This window comes from Anomalospiza imberbis, chromosome 1 (assembly GCF_031753505.1).
Source record: "Anomalospiza imberbis isolate Cuckoo-Finch-1a 21T00152 chromosome 1, ASM3175350v1, whole genome shotgun sequence".
Lineage (NCBI taxonomy): Eukaryota > Metazoa > Chordata > Aves > Passeriformes > Viduidae > Anomalospiza > Anomalospiza imberbis.
In genome coordinates, this window is record NC_089681.1 from 72,306,826 (window position 1) to 72,332,753 (window position 25,928).

The 25,928-nt window shown below is 40.4% G+C and overlaps 2 protein-coding genes across 2 annotated transcripts; one reads left to right on the forward strand and one right to left on the reverse strand.

Moving 5' to 3' along the window:
• Window positions 1–7,255: 7,255 nt before the first annotated feature.
• ATPSCKMT (ATP synthase c subunit lysine N-methyltransferase) lies at window positions 7,256–17,169 on the reverse strand. Its single transcript, XM_068196541.1, has 6 exons — window positions 17,059–17,169; window positions 16,332–16,603; window positions 14,280–14,417; window positions 13,476–13,526; window positions 8,558–8,677; window positions 7,256–8,456 (listed from the first exon to the last, which is right to left on the reverse strand). The coding sequence occupies exons 2-6, from the start codon at window positions 16,596–16,598 to the stop codon at window positions 8,373–8,375; spliced, it is 660 nt and encodes a 219-aa protein (XP_068052642.1). The 5' UTR covers window positions 16,599–16,603; window positions 17,059–17,169; the 3' UTR covers window positions 7,256–8,372.
• A 213-nt stretch (window positions 17,170–17,382) lies between these two features.
• On the forward strand, window positions 17,383–25,531 carry CCT5 (chaperonin containing TCP1 subunit 5). The gene is made up of 11 exons (XM_068196555.1): window positions 17,383–17,554; window positions 18,542–18,602; window positions 18,697–18,861; window positions 19,394–19,592; window positions 20,340–20,532; window positions 21,426–21,575; window positions 21,902–22,021; window positions 22,425–22,610; window positions 23,596–23,733; window positions 24,113–24,293; window positions 25,247–25,531. Exons 1-11 carry the CDS (start codon window positions 17,450–17,452, stop codon window positions 25,372–25,374), a joined length of 1,626 nt encoding a protein of 541 aa, XP_068052656.1. The 5' UTR covers window positions 17,383–17,449; the 3' UTR covers window positions 25,375–25,531.
• The last annotated feature ends 397 nt before the right edge of the window (window positions 25,532–25,928 follow it).

Below are 25,928 nucleotides of genomic sequence, written 5' to 3' on the forward strand. Positions count from 1 at the left end.
ATTCTGGATCTGATCTATATTATATTTAATGCTCTCCAGTAAATAAGAGCCAGCTGCTGAGGTTGACAACTTTTTTCATATTAAAAACTTTTTCCTTATATTTAATTTCTAGGATGATAAAGGTTGTTGTGGAAAAGGTCATTTCCATTTTAATTCAGCAAAGTTGTCACTCTAAATGGCTGTTGTTTTTTGTTTTTTTTTTTTTTTTTCATTTGTGGGGTGGGGGAAAGGGTAAAAAATTATCTGAATTTTTTATCTATTTATTTACAGAATAAACACCTCAAGATGCTTACTAGCTATATTAGCTCAGCCAATAATACTCTCCTATCAACATACTCTTTATCAGAACAACAACTGTACTTAAAAACTTAGATGAAGGCAGAATGCAGCCTCTGAAGACAGCTTTAAAAATAAATTTCTTTTAAAGCACCCCACACAATGCTGTTTTGCTACTACCTTTTCATTGCCTGACTTGGCTTGACACATCAGACTGCCCACTGAAATTAAAAGTACCTCAGTGGCAGAAGACTCTTCCATCACCATCTCTAAGTAACACTAGCATTCTCCCATGGTGACCGCTATTTGTCCCATTCCTCCTCAAACTCTTTTTAGAATGATTCAGTGTGAGACTTGTGCTTGCAAATAAACTTAATTGGTATTGATCCCACCCACAAGGCTTATTTATGTATTGACATAAAGGTATTCAGAGTATAAGTCTGGTTTCTGCGTACTGAAAAGAAGGAAGCAGCAATAAAATATACATGAACACAGATGATGAGGGTTCCTGTGCACAATTTAGAGAATGGCACATTTGGACACATAGATTACTTTGATTTGTGTACACTCTGAAATACTTGGAAAAAAATAATAGGAAAGAAAGAAAGAAAAAGAAGTATACTTTCAAGAAGAGCAACACAAAATTCAGGGGAAATTAGAAAAAAAGACAGCATTAAACCTTAAGGGCTGGAGGGACAGAAAAGGCACAGATTTTAGCTATATCATTCACCACTCATTTTTTTGTCTCACAGAGCTCACACTGATCCTCCTGATAACTCATTTTGTGTCTGCTCCTCACACCTACATTTTCAAAAAAATGTCAAGAATCAAGAAAGCATATGCAAGAGAGACACACATTTCTGCCTCTCTGAACCAAAACTTTGGTGTGGACAGCTGCTGACATTACAGCATTAAGGAGTTTCACAGGCTCTGCTGGCTCTTCAGACAGGCTTCAGTGGCAGTTCATCAGGTGTTTTGAAGATGTAATTTTAATTTTTAAGCAGATCCGAAACCAAAAAATATAATTACCTGAAAAGCAAGAATTATTAGAATGCAATGGGAGCATGCAAAACCATGAGGCTGCTCTCATGTAGCAGAATAGGAAATTACACGCTCATCAGAAGAGACAGAGGGGCTTGTACACTGCAGAGGTTCAAAGCTCAACAATCCAGGCAAGCAACAGAAAGAAGGGAAAAAAAACCTCCCTCACTTTGATAAGCTCTTTCCACTGAGCTAGTATCTTACCTAAACCCACATTTTTAGTTCAGGGATTCTCAAATGATATTTCAGACACATTAAAATTTTCCAGTGGAAGAACACAACCACGGGTAGCAAATGTATCTGCTGAGAGTAGATCTACTTTTTAAATTACTTTTTGTGGATTCCTTAGAAGGTAGCCACAAACCTCAGGTTGAAAGCCTGTAATTTACTGCTTCTGACCTTGCAAAGACCTCTTTGTTCCACAAGTTTTATATGATCTTCAAGAACTTCCTTTACTTTTTAAAAAACCACAACATACACAGTAAGCTGAAAAATATCCCTGTGCATTTACTGGTAAGCAGGTTTCACATAATTTTTACCAATGCCAGCAGTTCATAGCAGTACATCACAGTGATTGCTCCAGCTCTACACACCAACTTGCAGAATAAATACCCATCTGACATTTCAACCAAAGCCTCTAATAGAAATACCAACATTATACTAAGAAAAAGAAATCAGCAAAAGTCACACCTGAACAAATAACCCAAATCCAAAGAACCACCAAAGGGATAAAAGGCCTGTATTCATTTGCCATGTGATGAAATACAATAAAAATGTGAAATTAGGTACTTAGAACTACTAAATAGCCAGAATTGTTGTAGACCAAGGCTATTTTTCAGTCTAAATACCATTGGTGTGAATGTGTTTTTCTTTCATACACTGGAAACAAAAGTCAGGCTATGTCAGCATAGATTGCTAAATAAATCAAGGTCTATTCAATACATGTTAAAACATTAGAGAAAAAAAGAACATTCCTTAACATATTTAGTCTTCCTGCAAAGTGGATAGGAAAAGAAAAAAAAAAGGAAACTAATTTACAGGGAAAAAATGGAAAGGAAATTTGAAGACCGATTCATTTATGAAGTCAGTAAAATTGCAAAAAGAGAATATGAAAAATCAAAGCAAACATTTTAACACGAGGGAGAATTCAGAAAAAAAATGGGGGAAAAGTGGTAGTTTTCCATGTATGTCTCCCTCAGTAAAATGTACAAGGATTAACAGAAAGATTATCTTGCAAAGAAAAAAGCTGCAGAATTAACACTTTCATTAATCTTGCTCAAGGGTGATTTTTAAGTTAAACATAGATGCCACACTGTCTTACTAAGAATTCAAGAAACGTTCTAGAAGAAATGTATATTATTTCTGAAAAGCAAGTTGGGGCTACATTTTAAAACTCCAGAACTGCAATCTTGGCAAATGTAAAAGAAAAATAATTCACTCACAGCAGAATTTACTGGCATTAAATATGATGTTAGGCTGCCCACTTCAACCACAGAACCATTGAATATCCTAAGCTGGAAGAGACCCACAAGGATTGTTGAAGTCCAACTCCTGGCCCTGCAAAGGCCAATCCAAAATTCAACTATGAATTTGAAGGACTCACATCCTTTCTTGAATAAATGCTTCAGTAACTGTAAACCACAGAAAATTAAACTGCAGAAGTATGAGGCCATCTATCGATACTTAGTGTTCATCCGAGAGCAACGGCATCAGGCATGAACCCATTTCTGAGTGAACGCTCACAGCCCAGTCGTGGCATGGACTCTCCGATGCAGTGACACGTACACACAGATGATTCTTTAGAAATAGATCAAAATCAATTGCCCTGCTTGGGGCAATCCCCTTTCTCCTTTCCTCCCTTAGCTCCAAATGTAAATGGTAACAAAAATGCTGCCTTTGCTTACTTCTCCTACAGATCTTACAATGGTATTACAGCAAACTTCTTGAAGAACACACACATGAGAAAAGCCAAGCTCAAGTCATTGTTAAATTATGCAGAATTCAGGAGATCTCTGCTGCCTTCTGAGCTGTGTCCTTCATGAAAGATGAAAGACTTCCCCAAAGCCTGGGATTTGGAACTCTTTTTCCACAGACCATACTCACTCAACTGGCTTGTGCTTAATTTGAAACCAGATTCTGTATCTTCTTACCTGGCTACAACTCATGAGTTAGAAACAAACAGCAGCTCAGAGACAGAGCATTAACTTCCTTGGAGCAGTACTAGATTAAGTAGCAGCATATAATCAGACCAGAGGATAAATCAAGAACTTGAATATGCCCAGTGATACAGAAATGCCTAAAACCCACAAAATAAGTGTACATTTCCCAAACAAATCTGGTCAAGTTTGGCTGATGCGGCATTTCTCGTTATGGCCTGATGCAGCTACAGCGCCAGCTAGCACTTCTTTGCGAGGCTGTTGCCGCTATGTTTACGGGTACTCTGGGGTTGCAGAGTATCCCAGCGTGGGTTAGCAGTTTTGGTGGCTGGACGCTGAGAGGAAACGAAGGGAAGAGAGAAGGACACTTTGCCTGCGAAACTGAGAACCTTTATTCCCCCATGCATGGTCTGAGAGAATGGCTCTCAGATCAGTAAGGCAAAATGGCCCCAAAAAATAGATAGGGCGTGGTTACAAGGTTGACACCCCAACAGGGTGTTGGGGTGATTGACAGAACCTGTAAGGAGAAACCCTGATTGACAGAACCATGTAAGGAGAAACCCTGGGAGGAGTGAGAAGACTGACAGGTAGCTGTGGATCTGTGTGGAAACAACCTGCACCAAACCATTGTGAGGGAAAATAGAGGTACAAGGAACATGTCTAACTAACATTAATTAAATCCCTGACTAAACCAACCCAATCCACAACAGGCTGACCCTGCTGTGTGGCTGTAGTGACTCTGCAGTTCACTGAGCAAGCTGCTTATCTCATAGCTGTCTTGCCATGAGCCATACCTGCCTCCTTCTCTCTACAAAGCAAATTTCTCCAAAATGGAAATGGAACACTACAGAATTAGAATTGCAGCATTAAGATGCTGCATTTATTCAATTCACCTTGCAACACAAAACCTGTATGAACATAATGCGTCTCACTACAAAAAAAAAAAAAAAAAGGGGGGGGGGAAACAAAGAAAACATTTGTAAGAATGACCCTGACCTTTACTATTTACAAACAAATTAAATTCTACAGTATATCAGGAAAGCATTAGGCATTCAGTAATGTAACACCTTTTTTTTTTTTTTGCTAAAATCTGGCAGGGCAAGGAAAAAATAACACACCTCCTAAAAGGCAAGTGATTCTACTAAAAGTTACAAATGAAGATAAACTATAGGTTTTTCTGTGTATCTAAATTACTTTGGTATTGAACAGCATGTGTAGCTTGAATGTTTCCTCCTTTTGGCTTCAGACCTACACAGTAATTTGATTATGGTAATTCTCTTTCCTGGTTTTCAGAAGAAACAATTTTTCATTCTGAAGCATCATATCAACAAAATCATAATACATTACCTTAGCAATTGGAAGTGTATCAACATAATAATCCATACAGTGGTAACTGAAGTCACAGTTAAGTATTTAATCTCAAAAACTATCAAATGAATATAGCAGTGATAGAAAAGGACAATGTGTCAACAAAATGATTTCCCGGACCTGTGCAAATTGGAACATTTTGCTTTCCATTTCACACTTAAGCCAAAGAAACAGGAAATACAGCACATTTCCTTATATCATAAGGAATCCCAAACCTTCAGACTACTGCCTAATTCAGTGCAGGCCCCCAAAAGTAAATAGCCAGAGCAAGAAACAGCCCTCTGCTTTACTTTGAAACATTGATAAATCTTTCCTTGCCTGGAGGACAGCACTTAGTACTCCTAAAGCTCAGGTCATCATATCATTAATTCTATTGTGCCCTCCTCAAAAAGTATTCCTGGAGCAATAGGTGGTAACTAGGAAGTGCACATCCCAAAACGTTTACCACAGGCAAAAATGAGAAATTCAGTTAATGCAATAGAAAAATATATAGTCAAACACAGGAGAAAAGTAAATAACTGCTTCATTTCCTACAAACTAAATTTAGTGAAAGCAGATTGTAGAAACCTGGGTCAAAGCACTGCACTGCAGAAGAGTAACACACAATTCAATGGATCAAAATATTTTGCCCCCTCTTTTCCTTCATGATCATTCAGGGAAGAACTTTGCTTAATTAGCTAATTTCCCCTTCGTTAGTCTCTTTTTGTTAGAAATTATTTCAGATTTGTCTGAGGTCCCAGTTTTATGGCCTTGGAATATTCAATTCAAGCATTTTAGAACAAGCTACTCTATCCCTGTCCTGTCACTCTATCTCCATGTAATGACTGTAACACTTAAATCATTACAGCAAGCATTTAGTGCAATTTTACAAGATAGTTTATGCAGTATTGCAGCGAAAGGCTGTCAAACTTATTACCAGACAGTGTTCTTCAGTACAAACAGTCTCCATGTTCACAGGTGTGCCTTGCCATGCAAGGCTGAAATCACCTCTCCTTTGCACACTACAGACACATTTGCCACTTTCTTCTCCTGTTTTGTGTACATTTTCAGGACAAAACCATGCTCCATTTCAAATCCTCAGGGTTTATATTTTAACTTCTTCCTGTCCCCTCACATCAAAAACAAAAAGCATAGGTCCAGACATCATTGTAGATGACAAAACATTCCAAATAGCACCCAACTACTCTTCAAGACAGATTCTACAGACCAGCCAAATTTCCCTTCCCAACACCTGATAAAATGTCAGACTCTGTTTTTACCTCAAATTCTAGGGTCTCAGCACTTCTCTTGGACTGAGCTAATTTCAGTTGTGGTAATGACTGCCTTGAAGTCAGGTGACAATTGCCCAGCTTGTTTTAGCTTCATTCCATGGGTACCATATATGCAAAGATCTGACAAACCTACAGCGTTACTGCTTAACAAACAGGCTGTATGCTAACTGGGGCCAGGGGAGGCTGACTATGAGCTTTGACTAATTGCTAATGGGTGAAAACATTAAAACTCTACCTGAGAACCAGATAAATAGAACGAGTAAGCAGACCATTAGCCAACAGAAAAGTGTTGTATCTATGGCAGGAAAGGAAAACACCAACACAGTGACAGGATCCCACTGCAAACCAATATCAGCAAAAGGACAGGGAGAACTTGCTTCACTTACAAGGAAAAGCCACACACAGTGACACCATGAGTTTATGAGATCTCATCACATGGTATGGAAAAAGAGAAGGGAAAAACAAGTCTGATTGAAAACTTTCCTTCTCATCTCACTATAAATTAAATGAAATTTAATCAGATTTAACCAAACTAGCCAGAACAAATAGTTCTGGAATCAGAGACAGCCTTCAAGTATTCAAGTGGACAACTCTCATCTGTATCTTTATCCAAAGTTTGAGCAGACAGAATTTCACTGAGAAGTAAATGACTTTTGCAACCCTTCCTAAATCAGAAAGTTTAGGAAAAATTATGGTCATCTGCAACAGCCTACACCAGTAAAAGCATCCTCCTGCACTTTTGTGTTCCTGTAACAAGTCGTCCTGGTTGCAGAAAGGGGTCAGAGCTTAGCATCATGACCAGGTTGTCATGCTGCACCATACATGCCATCAGTGGAGGGTACGGTTTCCAAAGGAAAACCCTGGTACTCCACTGGGAGTTGGCCATTTTGCCTGCCTAGCCATCATGCTGCCTTTGTCTGAGGACACAATCTACTGGAAGCATCCACCATTACTCCTGTTCCCAGTGGTGAGCACCCATTTTTTTCACTAAAATACCTTCTTGTTGTATCCTTTTACTATTAATATTGCTATTGTTAAGTGCCATGTCTTATTCTTGCTTTGTGCTTTCAGTAAATTGCTACCTCAACCCACAAGTTCTGCTTTTGCCCCTCCCTTACTGAAAGATGTAAAGGAGAAGAGGAGTGCCTTACTTGGAGTATATTTTCCAGCAGATGCTAAAACAGAACACAAGTTAAATAAAAAAACATTAATATAATCAGAGGCAGCACTGGTGTTAATGAACAAACAACTTATTGTATTTGCCCATTTTGTCATACTCAACTTTTAAAAGTACACATTCAAGGCTGTGGTGTGAAACATTGGTGTCATCATCATACTCCATCTGAACCAATTTTGTGAATGCAGCACTATGTACTTGGCACACAAAATTCAGACATTTTGGAAATACAGCTCATTTGAGAAGACACTTGCACATCATTCCAACACCAATACCAAATGCTCTGTAGGGTCAGAAAGAATGAATATATTAAGTTCACAACTTTGAGCATTTGAACTTATATATTCCCCCTAACTGTAGTGAATGGTGATCTAAACCTATTTCCATATTGAAGTTTTCCTCTTCTATAAAAACGTTTTCATAATTTTGACTAACAACATATTCTGCTTTCATCTGGGAGCTGATTTTCTTCCTATTAGCTGGTATAGCACTGTGGTTTGGATTTAAAAAAGACTAACACTGATAATACACTAATGGTTTTAGTTGATGCTGAGCAGTGCTTACTCCAAGCCAAGGACTTTTTAGTTTCTCATGTTCTGCTTAACAAGGGGGTGTGCAAGAAGCCAGGAGGAAGCATGGCCAGGACAGCTGAGCTGAACTGGCCAAAGAGATATTCCACTCCATAGAACATCATGTCCAGTATATAAACTGGGGAGAGATGGCAAGGAGGGACCAGTCGCTGCTCTGGGATGGGGTGTGCATCCATCAGTGCGTGGTGAGCAAGGGTGCTGTGTATCTCCCATCTTTCTTGGGTTCTACTCCTCTCTTCTTGTTGCTGTTGTTACTATTAGTAAATTTATTTCAATTATTAAACTATTCCTATCTCAATCCATGGTCATGGGTATGACCTTTTTTTCAGTTTTCTTTCCTATCCTTCTGGGGGAGTCTGTGGACTGCAGTGAGTGAACATCTGTGTGGTACTCCACTGCTAGATGGAGTTAAACCAGGACACCATATTAAGCCATTTAACTACACCTTTCAGTAACCTTTGTGTGCCTTCAGACAACCACTGTACTTCAGTTCTTATAGTGAACACACATCTTCATATGCCAGGGCTCGCTCCACGTTCATCTCATCTTCAATAGGTCCAGTCAAAGCTAAAAATGTCTGTAAGAAACCAAATTCAATATTTAAGATTCTGTCTCTAGTGTAACTTCCAAGCTTTTTGTTTCACATCCTCTAGAATGTTTCAAATCATAGGCCCACACAGTGTCTATTCCCTCTCCAGTAGTATGATCTGGAATCCAGCAAGGGAAAGGAAAGCGACAGGCAATGATTCTGGCATTACATTCAAGTTCTTCTTCCAGCTTCTTCTCCAGCTGAGGCATCTGTTGAGTTACAAGAAAGACCTCTCAGAAACAGTAAAAAACAGAAGCATTTTCTTTAGAATCTAATTCATCTGTTCAAGAGAAATCCAAGATTTGAGTAATTAAAAAAAAAAAATCTTTGGAAAGTATTCATTATATATATTTTGGCTTTGGTGCCTTGACAAAGAATATCTAAAACCAGAAAATGGTTATTTTCAAATTCAAATTAAATCAAAACCCATAAATTAAAATGCTAAATGCTTAAATTAAAAAAAAAAAAAACAAAAACACAACTAAAACTGCTGGGAAAAGACTTTGCATGCTCCAATTCATGATTCTCTTCAGTGGGATTATTCTCTGAGGGAATGAAAGTTCAGCCCCCTGAATTTATGCTATTTATGACACCCCAAGGTTCATGAGCTATTGTGTGATAATCAAGGGTCATCACGGCTCAAAATTTACAATCTTAACACCAAGACCGATCCTGGGACACTCAAAACATCGCACAGACAACAACCCAAAACAAACGTTCTGCTGTCAGTCTATGGTAAAATACTGTTATGTTACATAATATTGAAATTGAGCTTAGTTGAATCCACACCCCGTTAACAGAGGCATGTGAATGCCTTCAGCAGCATTCCATGAAAGAGAATGTAGATTCATGGAATGGTTTGGATTGTAAGGGGCTTTTAAAGGTAGTCTAGTTGAACACCCCTGCCATGGGCTGGGACATCTTTAACTAGATCATGTTGCTCAGAGCCCCATCCAGTCCCCATCTACTGCCTCTCTTAGCAACCCGTTCCAGTGTTCCACCATCCTATTAATAAAATTTTCTTTGCTTATATCTAATATGAATCTACCCTCTTTTAGTTTAAAACTATTACCCCTTGTCCTGTCCCTACAGGCCCTACTAAAAAGTCTGTCCCCATCTTGTTTATAAGCCCCCTTCAAGTACTAAAAGGCCACAATAAGGTCTCCCCAGAGTCAAGTCTTCTTCAGGCTGAATAACCCCAATTCTCTCAACTTGCCTTCATAGCAAAGGAGCTCCTCTGAGCCTCCTCCAACAGGTCCACATCCCTCTTTTGATGGGGTGCCCAGAGCTGGACGCAGCATTCCAAGTGGGGTCCCACCAGAGCAGAGTAGGGGTGGCAGAACCCCCTCCCTGGCTATGCTGGCCATGCTGCCTTGGATGCAGCCCAGGACTGTGAGGGCTGTGAGGACTTTCTGGGCTGTGAGTGCCCACAGCTGGGTCATGTCCAGCCTTTCATGCACCAGCATCCCCAAGTCCTTCTGGGCAGGGCTGCTCTGATCTATTCATTCCCCAGCCTGTGTTGGTACTTAGAGCTACCCTAACCCAGGTGCAGCACCTTGCATTTGGTTTTGTTAAACCTTGTAATATTCCCATAGGCCCACTTCTTGACCAGGCATGGTCACTTCTCTCTGGATGGCATCCTGTCCTTCAGGCACATCAACTGCACCACTCAGCTTGGTGCATCTGCAAACGTTTCTGAGAGTGCATTCAATCCCAGTGCTTTATGCCATTGATGAAGATATTAAGCAGGACTGCTCTAATACGGACCCCAAAGGACACCAATTTTTTGTAACTGATCTTCATCTGGACATTGAGACATTGACCACTACCTTCTGAATGCAGCTATCCAGACAACTCCTTATCCACTGAACAGTCCATCCACCAAATCCATCTCTCCCCACACTAGAAAGCAGGATGCTGAGGGGAACTGTGTCACATACCAACTGTCCTTGGTTGAATACCTACAGTCTAGCTTTCCTCTATTCACAAAAACTGACAAGAAATGAAAGTCAGGGGAAATATCACTACTTTTCTAGAACAGAGCAACACCCTGACCAGTCAGATGCTCTTTTTCTAGTAAGTGCTTTGCAAATTCTGCCATGCATTAAGTGAGAAATAAATTAACACATGTAGACTTAAAAGAAATTTCTTTTCCATCCCAAATAGTGATTCTGTTCAAGGAATAAAAAGAAACCTAACAGATTTAGCCACTTGTGTCCTTTGGAAAAGTTTGATGGTATGTTTAAGCACATCAGCAGTGCACATCCATTTGGAGTTCCTTTTATTCTTATACATTGTATATATCTGAATGAGTAATTTTAACAGCAAACTCTACAGACTACTTATGTTACATGTAAAACATTATTTACTTTGGTTATCATGATGTAATGTTTAAATATTTAAAAAATTAAAAGGCCAGTAGCTATTTACAAATATAGCTGAATTTAAGTCACAAAGACAAAAATACACAAAATTTCACAAAAAAGATAAAAGAAACAAAACCCAAAAGAACATTATTAGAAAATAAGACTGACTAAAGAAAAGGTATTACCAAAGGCTGCAAAGAGCTTCCACTATCACATACATGCAGGGTGTGCCTTTGATGTGATATCCTATTATAGCTACATTTAAGCTAACAATGGAATATTTTAGGAAAATTACAGTCATAGATCTAATACACCAAAGAGTTACCTCCAAATATTTTTAAGGCTCTCATTTCATCCACACTGCAAATGCATTTAAACGCTTATCCTACCTTAAACATCTAGAGAAATAAGCCTACTAGCACCTTAAATGAGAAAAAATAAGCCTACTTTGCTGTCTAAAAACTGAGTTGAGGCACCAGAAAAATTTTTGTTACAGAAAATATAAATATAGACATGGACTAATTTTTTAGGAGTAATTGTGAAAATTAGTGACACTGCATGTCCATATTAGCACAAATTGGAACACATCATTAATAGTTCAGCCAAGTTTAGCCAAAAAGAAATCTATCCTTGAAACCAGTCAAACTAGTTTTTAAGCTAAATATATCAGTTACATTAGGTGTAACAATCATACCGTATTTTATGTGAAGCCAAGGTTTGGGGGAATTTTTTGGTGTGTCAACATAGATACATAGTTTAGTAAACCTTTTGTACAGTATATAATCAGTTAAAATACACAACAGCTGCAAACATGAACACCTGGCAAGAATTCCATCACCCTCCCCTGAACAAGTAAATCTCTCTCTGCAATAACTCGGAAACAAACACACCTTCCCCCCAGATGCTTGCAAGAACAAGAGAGGTCTTAGTCTTCCCTGAAGATCAATGAATTTAAGTTTTTAAAGCTAATCTCAGATATGAAATAAAAGCACTGTGTGAAAGCATCAAATCAGGCCAGCATTATTAAACAAGCTAAAGAGATCTATTGTTCCTCAGTAAAAAAGAAGAAATGCATTAAGGTTTCTAGAAAATTAATTTAGTTATTCAGGATGCTGAGCATTAACAACTTCTAAAGTAAATTCAAACGAATGCTCAAGAAACACAGAGGTTCATATGTCTGCATCTGTTGCATTTATGACAGTACTTTTTGCTGAAAGAATTTAACCTAGCATTTACTGCTAGGATATACAAAAGTTATTCTGAGCCCTATAGCTACTGTTTCTATCACAGCTGTTACTAATGTATCCCACTTTATTACATTTAAAAGTTAATTCAGTATGTCTGCTGGGTTTACTCACATTTTTCCAGGGCATTTGTTTATTCCTAGTTTACTGAGCCAGCTTTCCTCACCAGCACTTTTCCCCTCGGTGCAACGGCAGAATGCCTGACGGCAAATCCAAACGTTTCCAGTGCCCCCTGCTGGAACTCAGGCAAGGGAGCACCCAGGGCTGGCAGCATGAGGAACATCCCGGAGCTCACTAATATCCCACCCATACCCACTTCAGTTTCCAATACGGGTTACAGTAGGAATCTGAAGTAGAGACTTACTTCTGGTGCCGTTGAAAAAACAAGCAAACAAACAAAAAAGCACAGAATAGGAAGATTTAACACTTCCTGTTACTGCTGCAGAAATGTTTTCAGTGTATGCTGTATGGTGTGGCATCACATAAAGCTCTTCACTCACTTCATCTCACACCTGCCTTAGCAAAGGAACAAGCAATACATCAGCCTGGAAAAGAGACTGCTTCAGAGGAACCTAACTGCAGCCTCCCAGTACCTGAAGGGAGCCTACAAGACAGAGAGGGACCTTCTACAGGCACATTTAGTGACAGGACAAGGGGGAAGAGCTTCAAACTGAAAGAGAGTAGGTTTAGATTGGTATTACAAAGAAATTCTTCACATGAGGGTGGTGAGGCAATGGAACGGGTTGCCCAGAGAAGTTGTGGATGCCGTAGTCATGGAATTGTTCAAACCAGGTTGGATGGAGCTCTGAGGAACCTGGTCTAGTCAAGTGGCCCTGCCCATGGCAGGGGAGTTGGAACTAGAGAAAAGAAGGTTGCATGCAGACCTCATAGCAACCTTCCAATATCAGAAGGGGGCCTACAGGGAGGAATCTCCTGATGAAGCTGGAGAAGGTTGCTTCATCAGGAACTGCAGAGATAGGACAATGGAGAATGGAAAAAAACTGAAAGGGGAAATTTAGGTTAGACATTAAGAAGAAATTCTTTTTTGTGAGGGTGGTGAGACACTGGAACAGGCTGCCCAGGGAGTTTTTGGATGCCCCAACCCTGGCAGTGTTCAAAGCCAGGCTGGATAAGGCCTTGAGCAACCTGGTCTAGTGGGAGGTATCCCATGCACAGGGGGGTTGGGACTTGATGATGTTTAAGATCCCTTCCAATCCTTAATATTCCATGATTCTATGATTATTGCTGACTACCTTTGACTATCTGTAGGTTGATTCATTTTGCAGATTAATGTATTGACACTGAATGCCTTGGCATTAAAATAAACATTGTAACAAATAAATAGTATAATAAAAAAAACACAGTAATAAAGAAAAATAAAAAAATAGCAAGCTTACCATTTGAGGTACTCCAAAAACAACAACATTTCTATAATGGGAAAAAGAAACCTAAAATAAAATTTGAGAACAAATCTTATTGAAAATGGCACTTAAGAGAAATTCTCACCCTTCTTTTCTCCTAATCTCTCTAGCTGCACTTCTTTCAACAGGGATTTAGATCAAAAATATGTAAGGAGATCCTTTACCAACTTTTCATCACAAGAATTTTCACATAAAGAAAACTTTATACTGCCGAACAGCAAAAAACTTCTACTGTCTGGCCAAGAATATGGAATAGCAATTCTAGAAGCACAGAAAGCATTAATTTAGAAAATATCTGCATGACTTTACTAATAACTGAAGGGTTATTTTCACAACTCCTGTATATGATAAAATCATGTAAGCTCCAAATTTGTCCCTTCTTCTGTTAAAAGCCATCAAGCTATAAGAACTTCCTAGGCATTCTAATGATTGAGTTCTTCCACTCAGTGCCATGAAGTTCTCCTATGTTCCTCTCTGAACACAATCACCCCCACAGCCAAAAAAAAACCCTCCCACATAATTCATCAGGCCCAGGCTTGCTCAAGGAGCCTCTACTGATAAAGAAAGCACTATATGCAGGTGCTACTTGAATAAAACACAAAAGCAGCAGAACAGCATACTGAGCCCAAAGAAAGCAGATTCCCAGCACAAGTGCTTTGCTCAAAGTCCAGTACAGCACCTTGTTGCCAGACAGCATTTCAGCTTTTTCAGGAAAATATTTCCAAACTTTTAAAATCTCTCAATCATCCCAGATCCATTCTTGTATAATTCACCACCCACCTTCCATAAGTCTGAAATATAAAATTTGGTGTTCTGATGTACTCCGTCTCTCCAGGCACGATATCTGGAGTACCAGACTAGCCAGGGATTCAATTCATAACCAACAGCCTGGAATCCCTTTTTTGCAGCTGCTATCACCTACAAGGAAGAAAATAAATCTTCACTTTGAAACATAAAAGTCTATTCACCTAAAGAGAAGCTCACAGTTTTATTTAAAATATAAATCAAAGGAAAGCATTTTCCTAAGTCACCCTGGGTTTAATGCCCAACACATCAGCTGTATACTGAACAAAACCTCAAAATTACATTTTACTATTATTACTAGTCCAACTGAAATACAGGCAGGCAAACAAAATGAAAACAAACAGTCACAAGACAAAGTTGTGAGCTTGCAGTACATCTATGACCCATATAAAAGTTTAATTTAACACATTCATTACAGTGTCTTGGAATTAAAGAGAACCAACATTGATCACAGAGAGAACAGTGAAACTCACAAGCAAAAACACTCAAAATTAGACCACTTATTTGAAAAGCAGTGAGGGACAGGCACTTGAGCAGCTCCTGAATCAAAGCCAAAATGACATACCAATAGAAAGAGTGTGAAAGCAATCTTGATCTACACTGAAAAAAAAAAAAAAAAGCACTGATTTCTAGAATAAAGGTTTAAGACATAATTTAAAAGGCTACTGCAAACTTCTAATCAGCAACTGCCTGATGAACTATCACAAAACAAGCAAGGTGAAATCAGAAAGTACACATTTCTTAACAGAACTTCTCAAACAGCTTTACCTGGACTGTATATTTCACACTGTTAAAATAATGCATCTTCCATCACACACAGAGCACTTGAAATTTCACCAAAATAATCTGACATTTTTACCACACTTGGAAGTGTGGTAAATCTCTTCATATTTATCCACTGATTACACCTGAGTAAGTGCTAAATAATTAAAAGCACTTGAACAGACTTTTTCAGGACAGATGCATCAAGGAAGCACCAAGCATTCATTTTTAGGCACCTGGCTTTCCAAATAGTCTTCAGTCTCCATTTAGGCACCTATATATCAGAATCAATGACATGGTACCTATTGAAATTAAATACCTCTATTGAGACTCAGCAGCCACAATGATAAACAGAGAGGGCATCAGAAACTGCAGTTATCTCATGCCTAAGTTTTTTGGTCTTTTTCCCACTGAGGCACAATTCAAGCAATCTTCACCCACTTGCGGTTCCAAACATTTTTTTTTTTTTTTTTTACATGGACAAATAGTTGACTCATTCATGTAAAATATGGACAAAGGTAGCATTCAAGAACTCATGTGTTTCCATCAAAAAGCACCACCCTGTTGGCAAATCTGACTTGAAGCAGATAGTTACAAAAAAGCACACAAAATGTCACAGCAACACAAGAAAAACCAAATTACGCAATTTTCCACTATATCCTCACCGCATTTCACAAAGTGGGGCTCGAGCAACACCCTGGAAACACAGAATCACTTTTTCTTTCATGATTCTCACCATTTCTCTTGGTGTTTATTCTAGTCCTACCACATGGATTTGGAAGTGGGGAAGCCAGCAGTGCACAAAAGTTTGAAGACTACAGTTCTAACCACACCAGGATTTTTATTTCTTTAATCCATTGCTCATTGCCCATTTCTTTTTACACTTCTATCATCTTCATACATTAAGCATCTCACAGCCTCACTTGCTGTAGCTACACACCTTTGTGGAATCACAGCTCTTTGTCAATCAGTACCAAGACTCTGATAGCATCTTTTCAAGTGAATGCACTGTGATTCCCTCCAGTCACCACAATGACATTTTCTCCCCTACCCTGGTCAAGCTACAGGTAAGACTGCAGCAAAAACTATATATTATTCATCAAAACTGAATGTAAACCTTTCTCAGATTTGTTCCTTTCCATAAGACTCAGAGACAACCACCGGATGTCAAAGACAAGACATTTTTAAGTGTGAGAAAATGCAGCCCTAGCACTTCGACACTTGTTTAAGAGGTGATCTAAAAGGAAGCCAACAACCGTAACTTACAATGCGGCCATCCCCGCTACCAATGTCAACTAGGGAGCCACTTCTGTTTTCCAGCATTTTCAGCACATTCTGGATCTGAGCGGCGGTGGCAGGAACGAAGGGCAGGCACACCTTCCTCAGGGCCGGAGTCACGAAGGGGGTGGCCACAGCGTAGAGGGCCACCAAGGTCCCTCCGAGACCGGCCGTGAGCAGCAGGCCCCAGCTGCTCCTCCGGGAGCCGCCCTCGCCCTCCTCCTGCGGGACCTCCTTCGCTAGCGCCCGGGACATCGCGCCTGGGGACGGACGGACAGACAGTGCTTTCGCTCATTTGAGACAAATCAGTATCTTGTAGCGAAAAGCTACGACGTAAGAAATGAAAAAAAAAAAAAAAAAAAAAAAAACCACTCTAGACTTCAGCCGATCCCAAGGAAACGCTACAGCGTCCGAAAAGCTGAGGCACGAGAGGGCAGGAATGCGGTTCCCACTGAAAGCCCGGGCCCTCCCACGCGGGCGGGAGGCAGCGCGCCCCCAACGGTTCCAGGGCGGCGCAGGCAGGGACCTCCCCGCCACGGGGACACGCGCTGGAGCTGCCGCTCCCCCTTTGCGGAGGAACTTTTCCCTGGGACACAGCGACACCCACCACCACACACCCCGAGTCGCCCATGACAACCCCAGCCTCACGCTCGGCCTGCAACAGTTAGAGGGAAGGGCAGTACCACTTCACTGTGAAGGGGTGGGGGACCGAAACCTTTCCGAAGGCGCCCCGGAGAGAAGCACCGCGCACACTTTTCCACCGTGAGTCTGTCTCCTCTCCTCCGCCCTCACGTAACCCGGCGCAGCCCGCTGCCGCCTCGCTGGGCGCCCGTACTCCGCCCATTCGGTACATCCTGCCTCCTCCCCTCCCCTCCCCTCCCCTTCCCTCCCCTCCCCGCCCCCGTGAGCCGGGGCGTGCGGCTGCGAGCGCCGGGCGGCTTCCAGAAGGCTCCGCTGGGGGAGCCACAAAGCTCCCGCCCGTGCAATACGGCTCGGCTGTAGCGGCCGCGCAGGCGCGGGGCGGCGCGCGGGGTCGCGGCGGGCGCGGCGACTTCCGGGAGTGTGCGCGCGCGCGGGCGGCGGCGGCCGGAGCAGGCGGTGCAGCCATGTCGGCCATGGGGACTCTGGCGTTTGACGAGTATGGGCGGCCCTTCCTCATCCTTAAGGACCAGGAGCGCAAGACGCGCCTCATGGGGTTGGAGGCGCTCAAGGTGAGCGAGCGGGGCGGCTGCCGGGGCCGCCCGCGGGCCCGCGCTGGCTGGGCCGCGCCGCGCCGCGCCGCGCCGTGCCGTGCCGTGCCGTGCCATACCATACCGTGCTATACCATGCCGTGCTATGCTGTACCTTACCGTGCTGCCGCGAGCGGCGGGAGGATGGAGCCTCTGGGGCGAGGCGCTGCCGCGCTTAGCGCCAGCCCCGCCCGAGGTGCAGGGCGGATGGAGCCTGGACTAGGCCCGTAAGCGGGAGAGAGATGGAGGAAAAGAGAAGGCATCGCCCCGGGGCTGGGAATCCGCGGCACGGCGTGGATCCGCCCCCGAGCTGCGGGGCTTTGGGGCCGTCACCCCCGTGGGCGCAGCTCGCCCTCCCCGTGGCTCCTGCCCAGCTCCCCACTGCCCCCTGCCTTAGACCGCCGCCTGAAGCTCGGCTGCCGAAGAAAGGCCGGGGCTGAGTGCGATTGGTACAAATCCCGACGGAAGAAGAGAGCGGACACGGGAACAGAGAGGTTGTGGATGCCCCATTCCCGGCAGCGTGCAGGGGAAGGTTGTATGGGGCGCTGAGCAGCCTGGTCTAGTGGAAGGTGTTCCTGCCTCTGACAGGCGGTGGGACCCGGTTGATCTTCGAGGTCCCTTCCAAGCCAAACCATCCTGTGAGGATTCTATCATGTGTAAAATTGCACAGCCTTCTCTTTTTAGCGTTGCCGGCTTCTGTTGCTCCCTGCGTTGAGCGTTCGGGCTGTCATTTGGCTGCTCTGCTTTTGCATGCTTTAGCAGAGCCAGCACAAGCAATACAAGAAAAGGCATAGGAAATGTTTGTGTCGTAAGACCAATACACAGATACCAATTCTTCTTCCATCATATTTGTTGTCAGTTAAATTACAGCATTTCCACTACTCGCTGTGTTTCCCTTAGCTTAATATTGTGATTTTGGAAGGTGTGATAATGATTTAACTTCTGTCTTTGTTCTCCTTTGTTTTACAGTCTCACATAATGGCAGCAAAGGCTGTAGCAAGTACTCTGAGAACATCCCTTGGGCCCAATGGTAACAATGAAAAAGATTTAGTGGTTCTGTCTTAGTAATTGTTGTTGGGGAATTTTCAAAGTTTTCCTTAATCCTTTGAACGTATGTTTTTTAGGCTTGGATAAAATGATGGTGGACAAGGATGGTGAGGTGACTGTGACAAATGATGGTGCTACCATCCTGAATATGATGGATGTGGATCACCAGATAGCCAAACTTATGGTGGAGCTGGCTAAATCTCAAGATGATGAGATTGGGGATGGAACTACTGGAGTCGTTGGTAAGAAAGTGTTTTAAATTTAGCCTCCCTTTTCAAGTTTAAAATCAAGCTGTTTTAGCTGTTAAAAATTGTGAGAAATAACAGTAGCTTTTCTGTAGCACTTCTTTTGGAGTATTTATTGTTGCAGTATTCCTGTTAGTATTTGTATGAGAAGTCTTCTAATCGGGAAGAATCTTTTGTGTCTTTTTGAAGTCTGGTTACATTTTAAGGTAGTGCTGAGAGCCCCTTTGATACTTCCAAAATTTTTCTGCATAATTTTCTTATGTAGTCTCCTTGTCTTGCCTTGATGCCTGTACTTCATTTTGGTCTTAACATAATGTTGGTCTTAACGTAGGTTAAGAACCTAAACATAGGTTCTCTTGCTAAGCAAAGCAAGTAGAGGTTTTCATTGTTTTTTGTTATTTAGGAAACCTTGAACTCTTAAAATATTGCAGAAAAATCAGAAAATGTGGTTTTTAATCTGTTAATGTACTATAAATTATGTTCCAGTCAAGAATAAAAATTGTTTGTTTTTCTTTTTTTTTTTTAATAGTTCTGGCTGGGGCATTACTGGAACAGGCTGAGCAGTTGCTAGACCGAGGCATTCACCCCATCAGAATAGCAGATGGTTATGAGCAGGCAGCACGCATTGCTATTGAGCATCTAGACAAAATCAGTGACAGCTTCCCAGTTGATCCACAAAACATTGAGCCTCTGATCCAGACAGCAAAGACAACTCTGGGCTCTAAAGTGTAAGTCACAAAAACTGAATATTGAATGAATATTTACCCTTCCATTGAAAACTCTCTGCGTGGCAAGGAGAAATCCTGGTGTTTGTTTGTGTTATTGGAGTGCTGCTGAAGGCTCTTCAGTGTTTTGTTTTAGCTAATTCCTCCATGGACTCCTGTCTCAGGATAAGAAATTGTGAATCCTTCTCCAAAGGGTCAATTCCATGAAATTAAATAGCTGCAGCATCAGTTTCGTTCTAACATGTTAGTTCCAGGTTTCTGCATCATAGCAGGTTCCAAAAGTAATCTGAATCTGTTAAAAATAGCAACATGTCATCTTTTGGGTTTTTTCCTGCTAAAAAAAAATTAACTTAGGATGGTTCCAAAAGTTCATTTTCCTTTATGGGTTCTGTGTGTAGTTCATAAATTTAGACATTGGAAGAGCTTCCCTTGCAGAGTTGTCTTACACATGGTTTCTGTTTCTTGAATGTTCTTTAGTAATTTAGTTCTCCTGACTTGTTTGAAATGTGTGTTGAGACTCCATTGGCGAAGGTTCCTCACACCAACCATACTGTGTGTTTGGTTTTCTGCCATAGCCAGCACCTTCTGTTTATGTGAACAAACAAGCAGGACCCCTTCTTTTAATATAGTGTGCAAAAGTTGATTGCTGTAGTGGTACTTCTTGCTGTTTAAGATCTATTGATAGAATCACTTTTTTCTTCCAAATGGTGGAAATGGAGTACAACTTGATTTTATTTTTTTCAAACCTAGAGTGAACCGCTGTCACAGGCAAATGGCAGAGATTGCCGTGAATGCTGTACTGACAGTAGCAGACATGGAACGTAAAGATGTTGATTTTGAGCTGATCAAAGTGCAAGGCAAAGTGGGTGGTAGACTGGAAGATACACAGTTGGTTAAAGGAGTGATTGTGGATAAAGATTTCAGTCATCCACAGATGCCTAAAGTAAGTGCTGTCCTTGTGTGTGTCTCTTGTGTGTAATGACTTAAATAAGAGTGTCTAACCTACCTCAAATGTCACCCTAGCATTTATTAAGTGTTTACACAGTCTTGTGGTTTAGCTAGGCTTTTCACCCATATATCAGCAGAGGAAGGGGCAAGGAGCATGAAATTTTTCATATTGGAAGAGATCAAGTTAGAATTTACAACAATATTGAGAAATTGTGGTGGAAGGCAGGAATTACTGTACTGCTAAGGGAGGACAGGTGCAGGATTCTGTGTTACATAGAAACAATAATTATTGCTGGTGTGTGATATGCTTAATATGCTTAGTGCAATGCAGTGGCAAGATTCCTAATCTTTGTGAATTGCCATGTTGTCCTGTTTGGAACACCCCAGAAACTGTCCTTGTTTTATGTTTGGTGTAGGTAAGGTCTCCAAGTCTTTGGGCAGTGTACTTCAAGAAAACTTCTACTGTTCTAAAATATTTATCTAGCAGGTAACAATGTTTATCCTGTAGAAAGGAAGGGTAGTGGAAAATAACAGTCATGTAATAGTTGAAAAGTTGTTATAAAGACCAGTAGTGTTCTTAGTGGTCACAGTGGATAGGGATGGTTTAATTGAATTTTTCTTTTGTTTTTTAAACATTAAAAAGGCATGACTGGTAAATATTGTTAAGGGCTTAAACAGTGTCTTGGAGCTATGGAATTTGTTCTAAGTAGTTTATTGAGAGTATTGACAGAATTATTTAGTTACACTTAGTTAACTTTAGAATAAGTCAAATGATCTTCACATTTGTTCATATGTTTGTGTTTATAAAGGTACATGTGTATGTTTTGTATATATAAGAAAGAGATATTCATGAGATCAAAAATAATCTTATTTTTTTTAATTGCCCAGGAGCTAAAAGATGCTAAAATTGCAATCCTTACTTGTCCATTTGAACCACCTAAGCCTAAAACCAAACATAAGCTTGATGTCACATCTGTGGATGATTACAAGGCACTGCAGAAATACGAAAAAGAGAAGTTTGAAGAGATGGTGAAGCAGGTAGCCTTTAGGATTATTTCTGATTTCTTTGTCTTTCATAGCCTTTAGAAAAAAACAGCATAGGGCATTGATTTGTTCCTGTAAATGAGCTGCTAATCCTGGTGGGAAGCAACATACAAGCAGTTGTAATGCTGTGAATCAAAGATAATGTAATGTAAGAAAGTGATACCAACTTGGTTTAAAATATATTTTGATCTCTGTGTGTGCCAGAGGGTTCTTCTTGAGAATTGTCTTTTGGGAAAATTGGGAGAATTAAAACCATGAAGAGTGTTTTTCTTTTCTTTGTTAGTTCTGATCAGAAGGTTGATGATTTGTGTTGCTTTTAGATAAAAGACACCGGTGCAAACCTTGCCATTTGCCAGTGGGGTTTTGATGATGAGGCAAATCACTTGCTGCTCCAGAATGAGCTGCCTGCTGTTCGTTGGGTTGGTGGACCTGAAATAGAAGTAAGTAAAACTGGGCTTTGTACCAGTTGTTAAAACATTTATGAAGTAATAGGCTGTACCAGCTAAAAGTTCAGGCTTTCTGGGTATCACTGCATAATTGTGTATATGGGTGGGATTTGGAGAAAAATCATTGGGGATTTAGGAGAAAAACCTACCATGGAGGGGATTATGGTTTATAATTGGAGCATATGTATATTACTTAATAAAAATTTTAGGTGTCTAGGAAGGTTTCTGCTTTAGTCCTGCTGTTGGCAGAAACAAAACATTGGCTGAAGTACTTCAAAGTGATGGGAAGATAACCTTTTGGAGTAGGCATTTGACAGATGCTTTTCCACTAGTTTTATGTTCTGAAAAGCACCATGGAAAAATCCACTTAAAGTAACTCGTGGCTGTTTAACTTCAGTTAATCGCCATTGCGACGGGAGGGCGCATCGTGCCTCGCTTCTGTGAGCTCACGGCAGAGAAACTGGGCTTTGCGGGCGTCGTCCGAGAGATCTCCTTTGGAACAACCAAGGATAGAATGCTCCTCATCGAACAGTGCCAGAACTCCAGAGCTGTGACCATTTTCATTAGAGGAGGAAATAAAATGGTGAGATGCTTGCTTTGATACACAGTTGCAGAATGTGTAGTTTGTTTGTAAAGCATATTAGTACTCTTCTTGACTTTGTCTACATTTCCCTTGAAGTATGGGCAAATAGGAAAGGGGTGTTAAGGCTTGTAGGAGTCAGGACTGTGAGTCAGAAGTAACTTGTTAGATTTGCATCCTATGGTTTTAAACTAAAACTTTACTTTTTTCTCTGTTAGACCATATAGTTCATAAATACAGAAATGCTTTTACCTGTGGAGGGTCTTAATTTTTTTTTTCTCATGAGAGGGTCACTTTTATGAGAAAAGATAAATTAGCATCTTTGACAGATTTGGTTTTATTGTAGACTTAGTTGTATTACTTCTGATTTAGTGCAGTTAAGATAATTTTAAATCAAAACCCCAAACTACTGCAAACTGTATATCCCCAGACCCTATATCCCGCACTCCCCTTGAACTGAGACCACTTTCAATGCTTATGTACTTAAACGGAATTTTGGTTGCACTATTAGTGTTAAATTATATTTACTATAGGTCAAGTCCTACTTTAAATGAAAAACCTTAGGAAAAAAGGAGCATTCTCTAGTCTGAAATTTTCTTCTAAAAAAGCAGAAATACTACTTTAAAGGTCGGCGTTTTTGTTAAATCTCCTACATCAAGTGAGAAGTGGACAGAAACTGCAGCCTGACAATAATCTGGCGTTTAAAGTTCAGTGTTTTGTGTCTTGTAAATATGCAAGATTAAGAACTTTTTCATATAAGTTTTTGTTATTTCAAATTACAGGTTTAACAAATAATGGTGTATTTTTGTGTATATTTGTATTCTTTACCACTGGATGTCTAACATTCTCTATTTTTAAGTAGTATAACATAGCAATAGTAGAGCTGCATTGGAGCCATGAAAAAATCTTAGGGTTTATTTGCAGTTTCCACATCTTCACAGCCTTCAGATGTGTGTATTGTCAAACACACACTGTTCTGTAATTCCAGATCATTGAGGAAGCAAAGCGTTCTCTTCATGATGCCTTGTGTGTAATCCGGAATCTCATTCGTGACAATCGTATTGTGTATGGTGGTGGTGCAGCTGAAATATCTTGTGCCTTGGCAGTCAGTGAGGCAGCAGATAAGGTAAGAAAGGAACAGTTAAGATTTTCTTTAATGTATGAAGGATTGAGCCTGCCTTAAGAGATTCCAGAAGAGCTTCAAAGATTTTTTCAGGAAGTTCAGTAACATGCGCTTTCTGACGTTCCCTGATAACCAGTGTAAGAAGTTGTCCTTCCTGTCTCTGTAAGAAGTCGTCATTACCAGTATTTCTTTTCCTGCTGTGCTAGGAGCAGTTTAATTTTTTTTAATTTTCAAGTGGTTATCATTCAGAGTATTTGTTTAGTTACTATATACCAAATAAAATCTGTTTGTTGTGTGTATGTATTTTATATCTAGTATGAAAATCTGCTTTTACTAACATTGGAGTTGAATAGCTTATGAATTTGAATTTCTTTTCCTCTAGTGCCCATCTTTGGAACAGTATGCTGTGAGAGCTTTTGCAGATGCTCTGGAGGTAATTCCCATGGCCCTCTCAGAGAACAGTGGTATGAATCCAATACAGACAATGACCGAAGTGCGGGCAAGGCAGGTGAAAGAAAATAATCCTGCCCTGGGCATTGACTGTTTGCAGAAAGGAACAAATGGTAAGAACTGCAGCGTAGAGAAGGAGGAGCATAAAAGCTTTTCTTTCTCAAAAGCTCAAAATGCTCACTGTGTTTTTTTTAAACCTGTGCATCACTTGGTTTATTCTAACTCTTGTGCCTTGCCATAATAAATGGGAATGTGTTTGGAGAGTTGTATGTATGTCTACCAGGAGAAAAATGTATAACTGTCTCAAAACCTCTGTTTGGTGGCGAGATTAACTGAAGATGTTGACTGATATTGTTGACTGATAGTACAGGAAAGAATCCTCTTAGGATGAGGCGAGCAAGCTGTGCTTTAAATACTGCAGTTTTAGTGATTCAGGTTACACTGCAGTCATAAAAACAGTTGTTTTGAGAAACAGTTTGTGAAGAAGTAAACAAAAGGCTGGAAATATTTGTAGACAATGATGTTCACACCAATATGTCAGCATATGTAAGCTGGGAGCAAATACATGAAGACTAAGAAGGCAGTGTATAAAACCTTATTCTCAACTGGATCTACACTTTTCACCTTCTTACTTACTCTGTTGGTTTTTTGAGAAAAGAATGTGGTAAACTGTAATTTGTGTATTCATAACCCTTCTTTGATTGGGTGTTCCTGTTTGATGGCATTTGACCTTTCACTTCTTTAGCATTTGCTCGGCCTTTAGGGTGCTTTTAATATATTGGTATGGAAATTTAGCTTTCCACCATTCTGCCTTACTTTTTGAAAAGCACAACCTAGTTGGGAAAAGAGTTGTATCTTAATGTCCTAGGATTTTTGATATGAACCCAGATGTAAAACTGTATTTTGTACAAATTACGTTTACAAACCATAGTGGCCAAGAGTAGTAATTTCAAAATGTTCTTTGAAATTATGTGGAATTTACTATTACTAATTACTAACACTTATAGGTTAAGTGTTATATCTAGATTTCATGAGGAGGTCTAATTCTTCTGCTTCCTCTTGGCAGATATGAAGCAGCAGCATGTTATAGAAACCTTGATTGGTAAGAAACAGCAGATTTCTCTGGCAACTCAGGTTGTTAGAATGATCCTGAAGATTGATGACATCCGTAGGCCTGGAGAATCTGAAGAGTGAAGGTTGAAAAGCAGGAAACATTAAGGGGCCACAGCAGTAGCGAAGACGGTAGTATTCTGATGCTTCATCTTCAGCTATTTATTCTGGACACTTTTTGTTTCACATACTGTAATGGCTAGTTGTTGGAAATAAAACAGTTTAGCACTGGTGATTTCAAGACTTGTTTCAGAAGTATTGTTGCATTTTTTTCTTAGATAGGTGTAAATACTCATAGAAAATACTTCCTGAATGTATAGGGAAAACATAATTAATGCAGCAGTAAAATTGAATGGGTAATTTTCCATTTTTCCTTATGGGGAAAGCCCACAGTTTCTCATTTTAAGAGGTCTGTCACTTTTTAAAATAATTAATTAAATATTAACAAATTATTTTAGCATCCAGTAATTCTCATATATTAAATATATTAAGTATGAAGTTTCAGTCTGAAGATTTAAAGGAACTGTATTCCATGCTTCCAGTTGCTTCAGTTTTTTTCTCCTTGTCCTCTTCCTGATGTGAGGGTTAAGGAGAGTTTTTTTCCAGGGTTATACACATTGAGCCAACTGAGGGTTTTT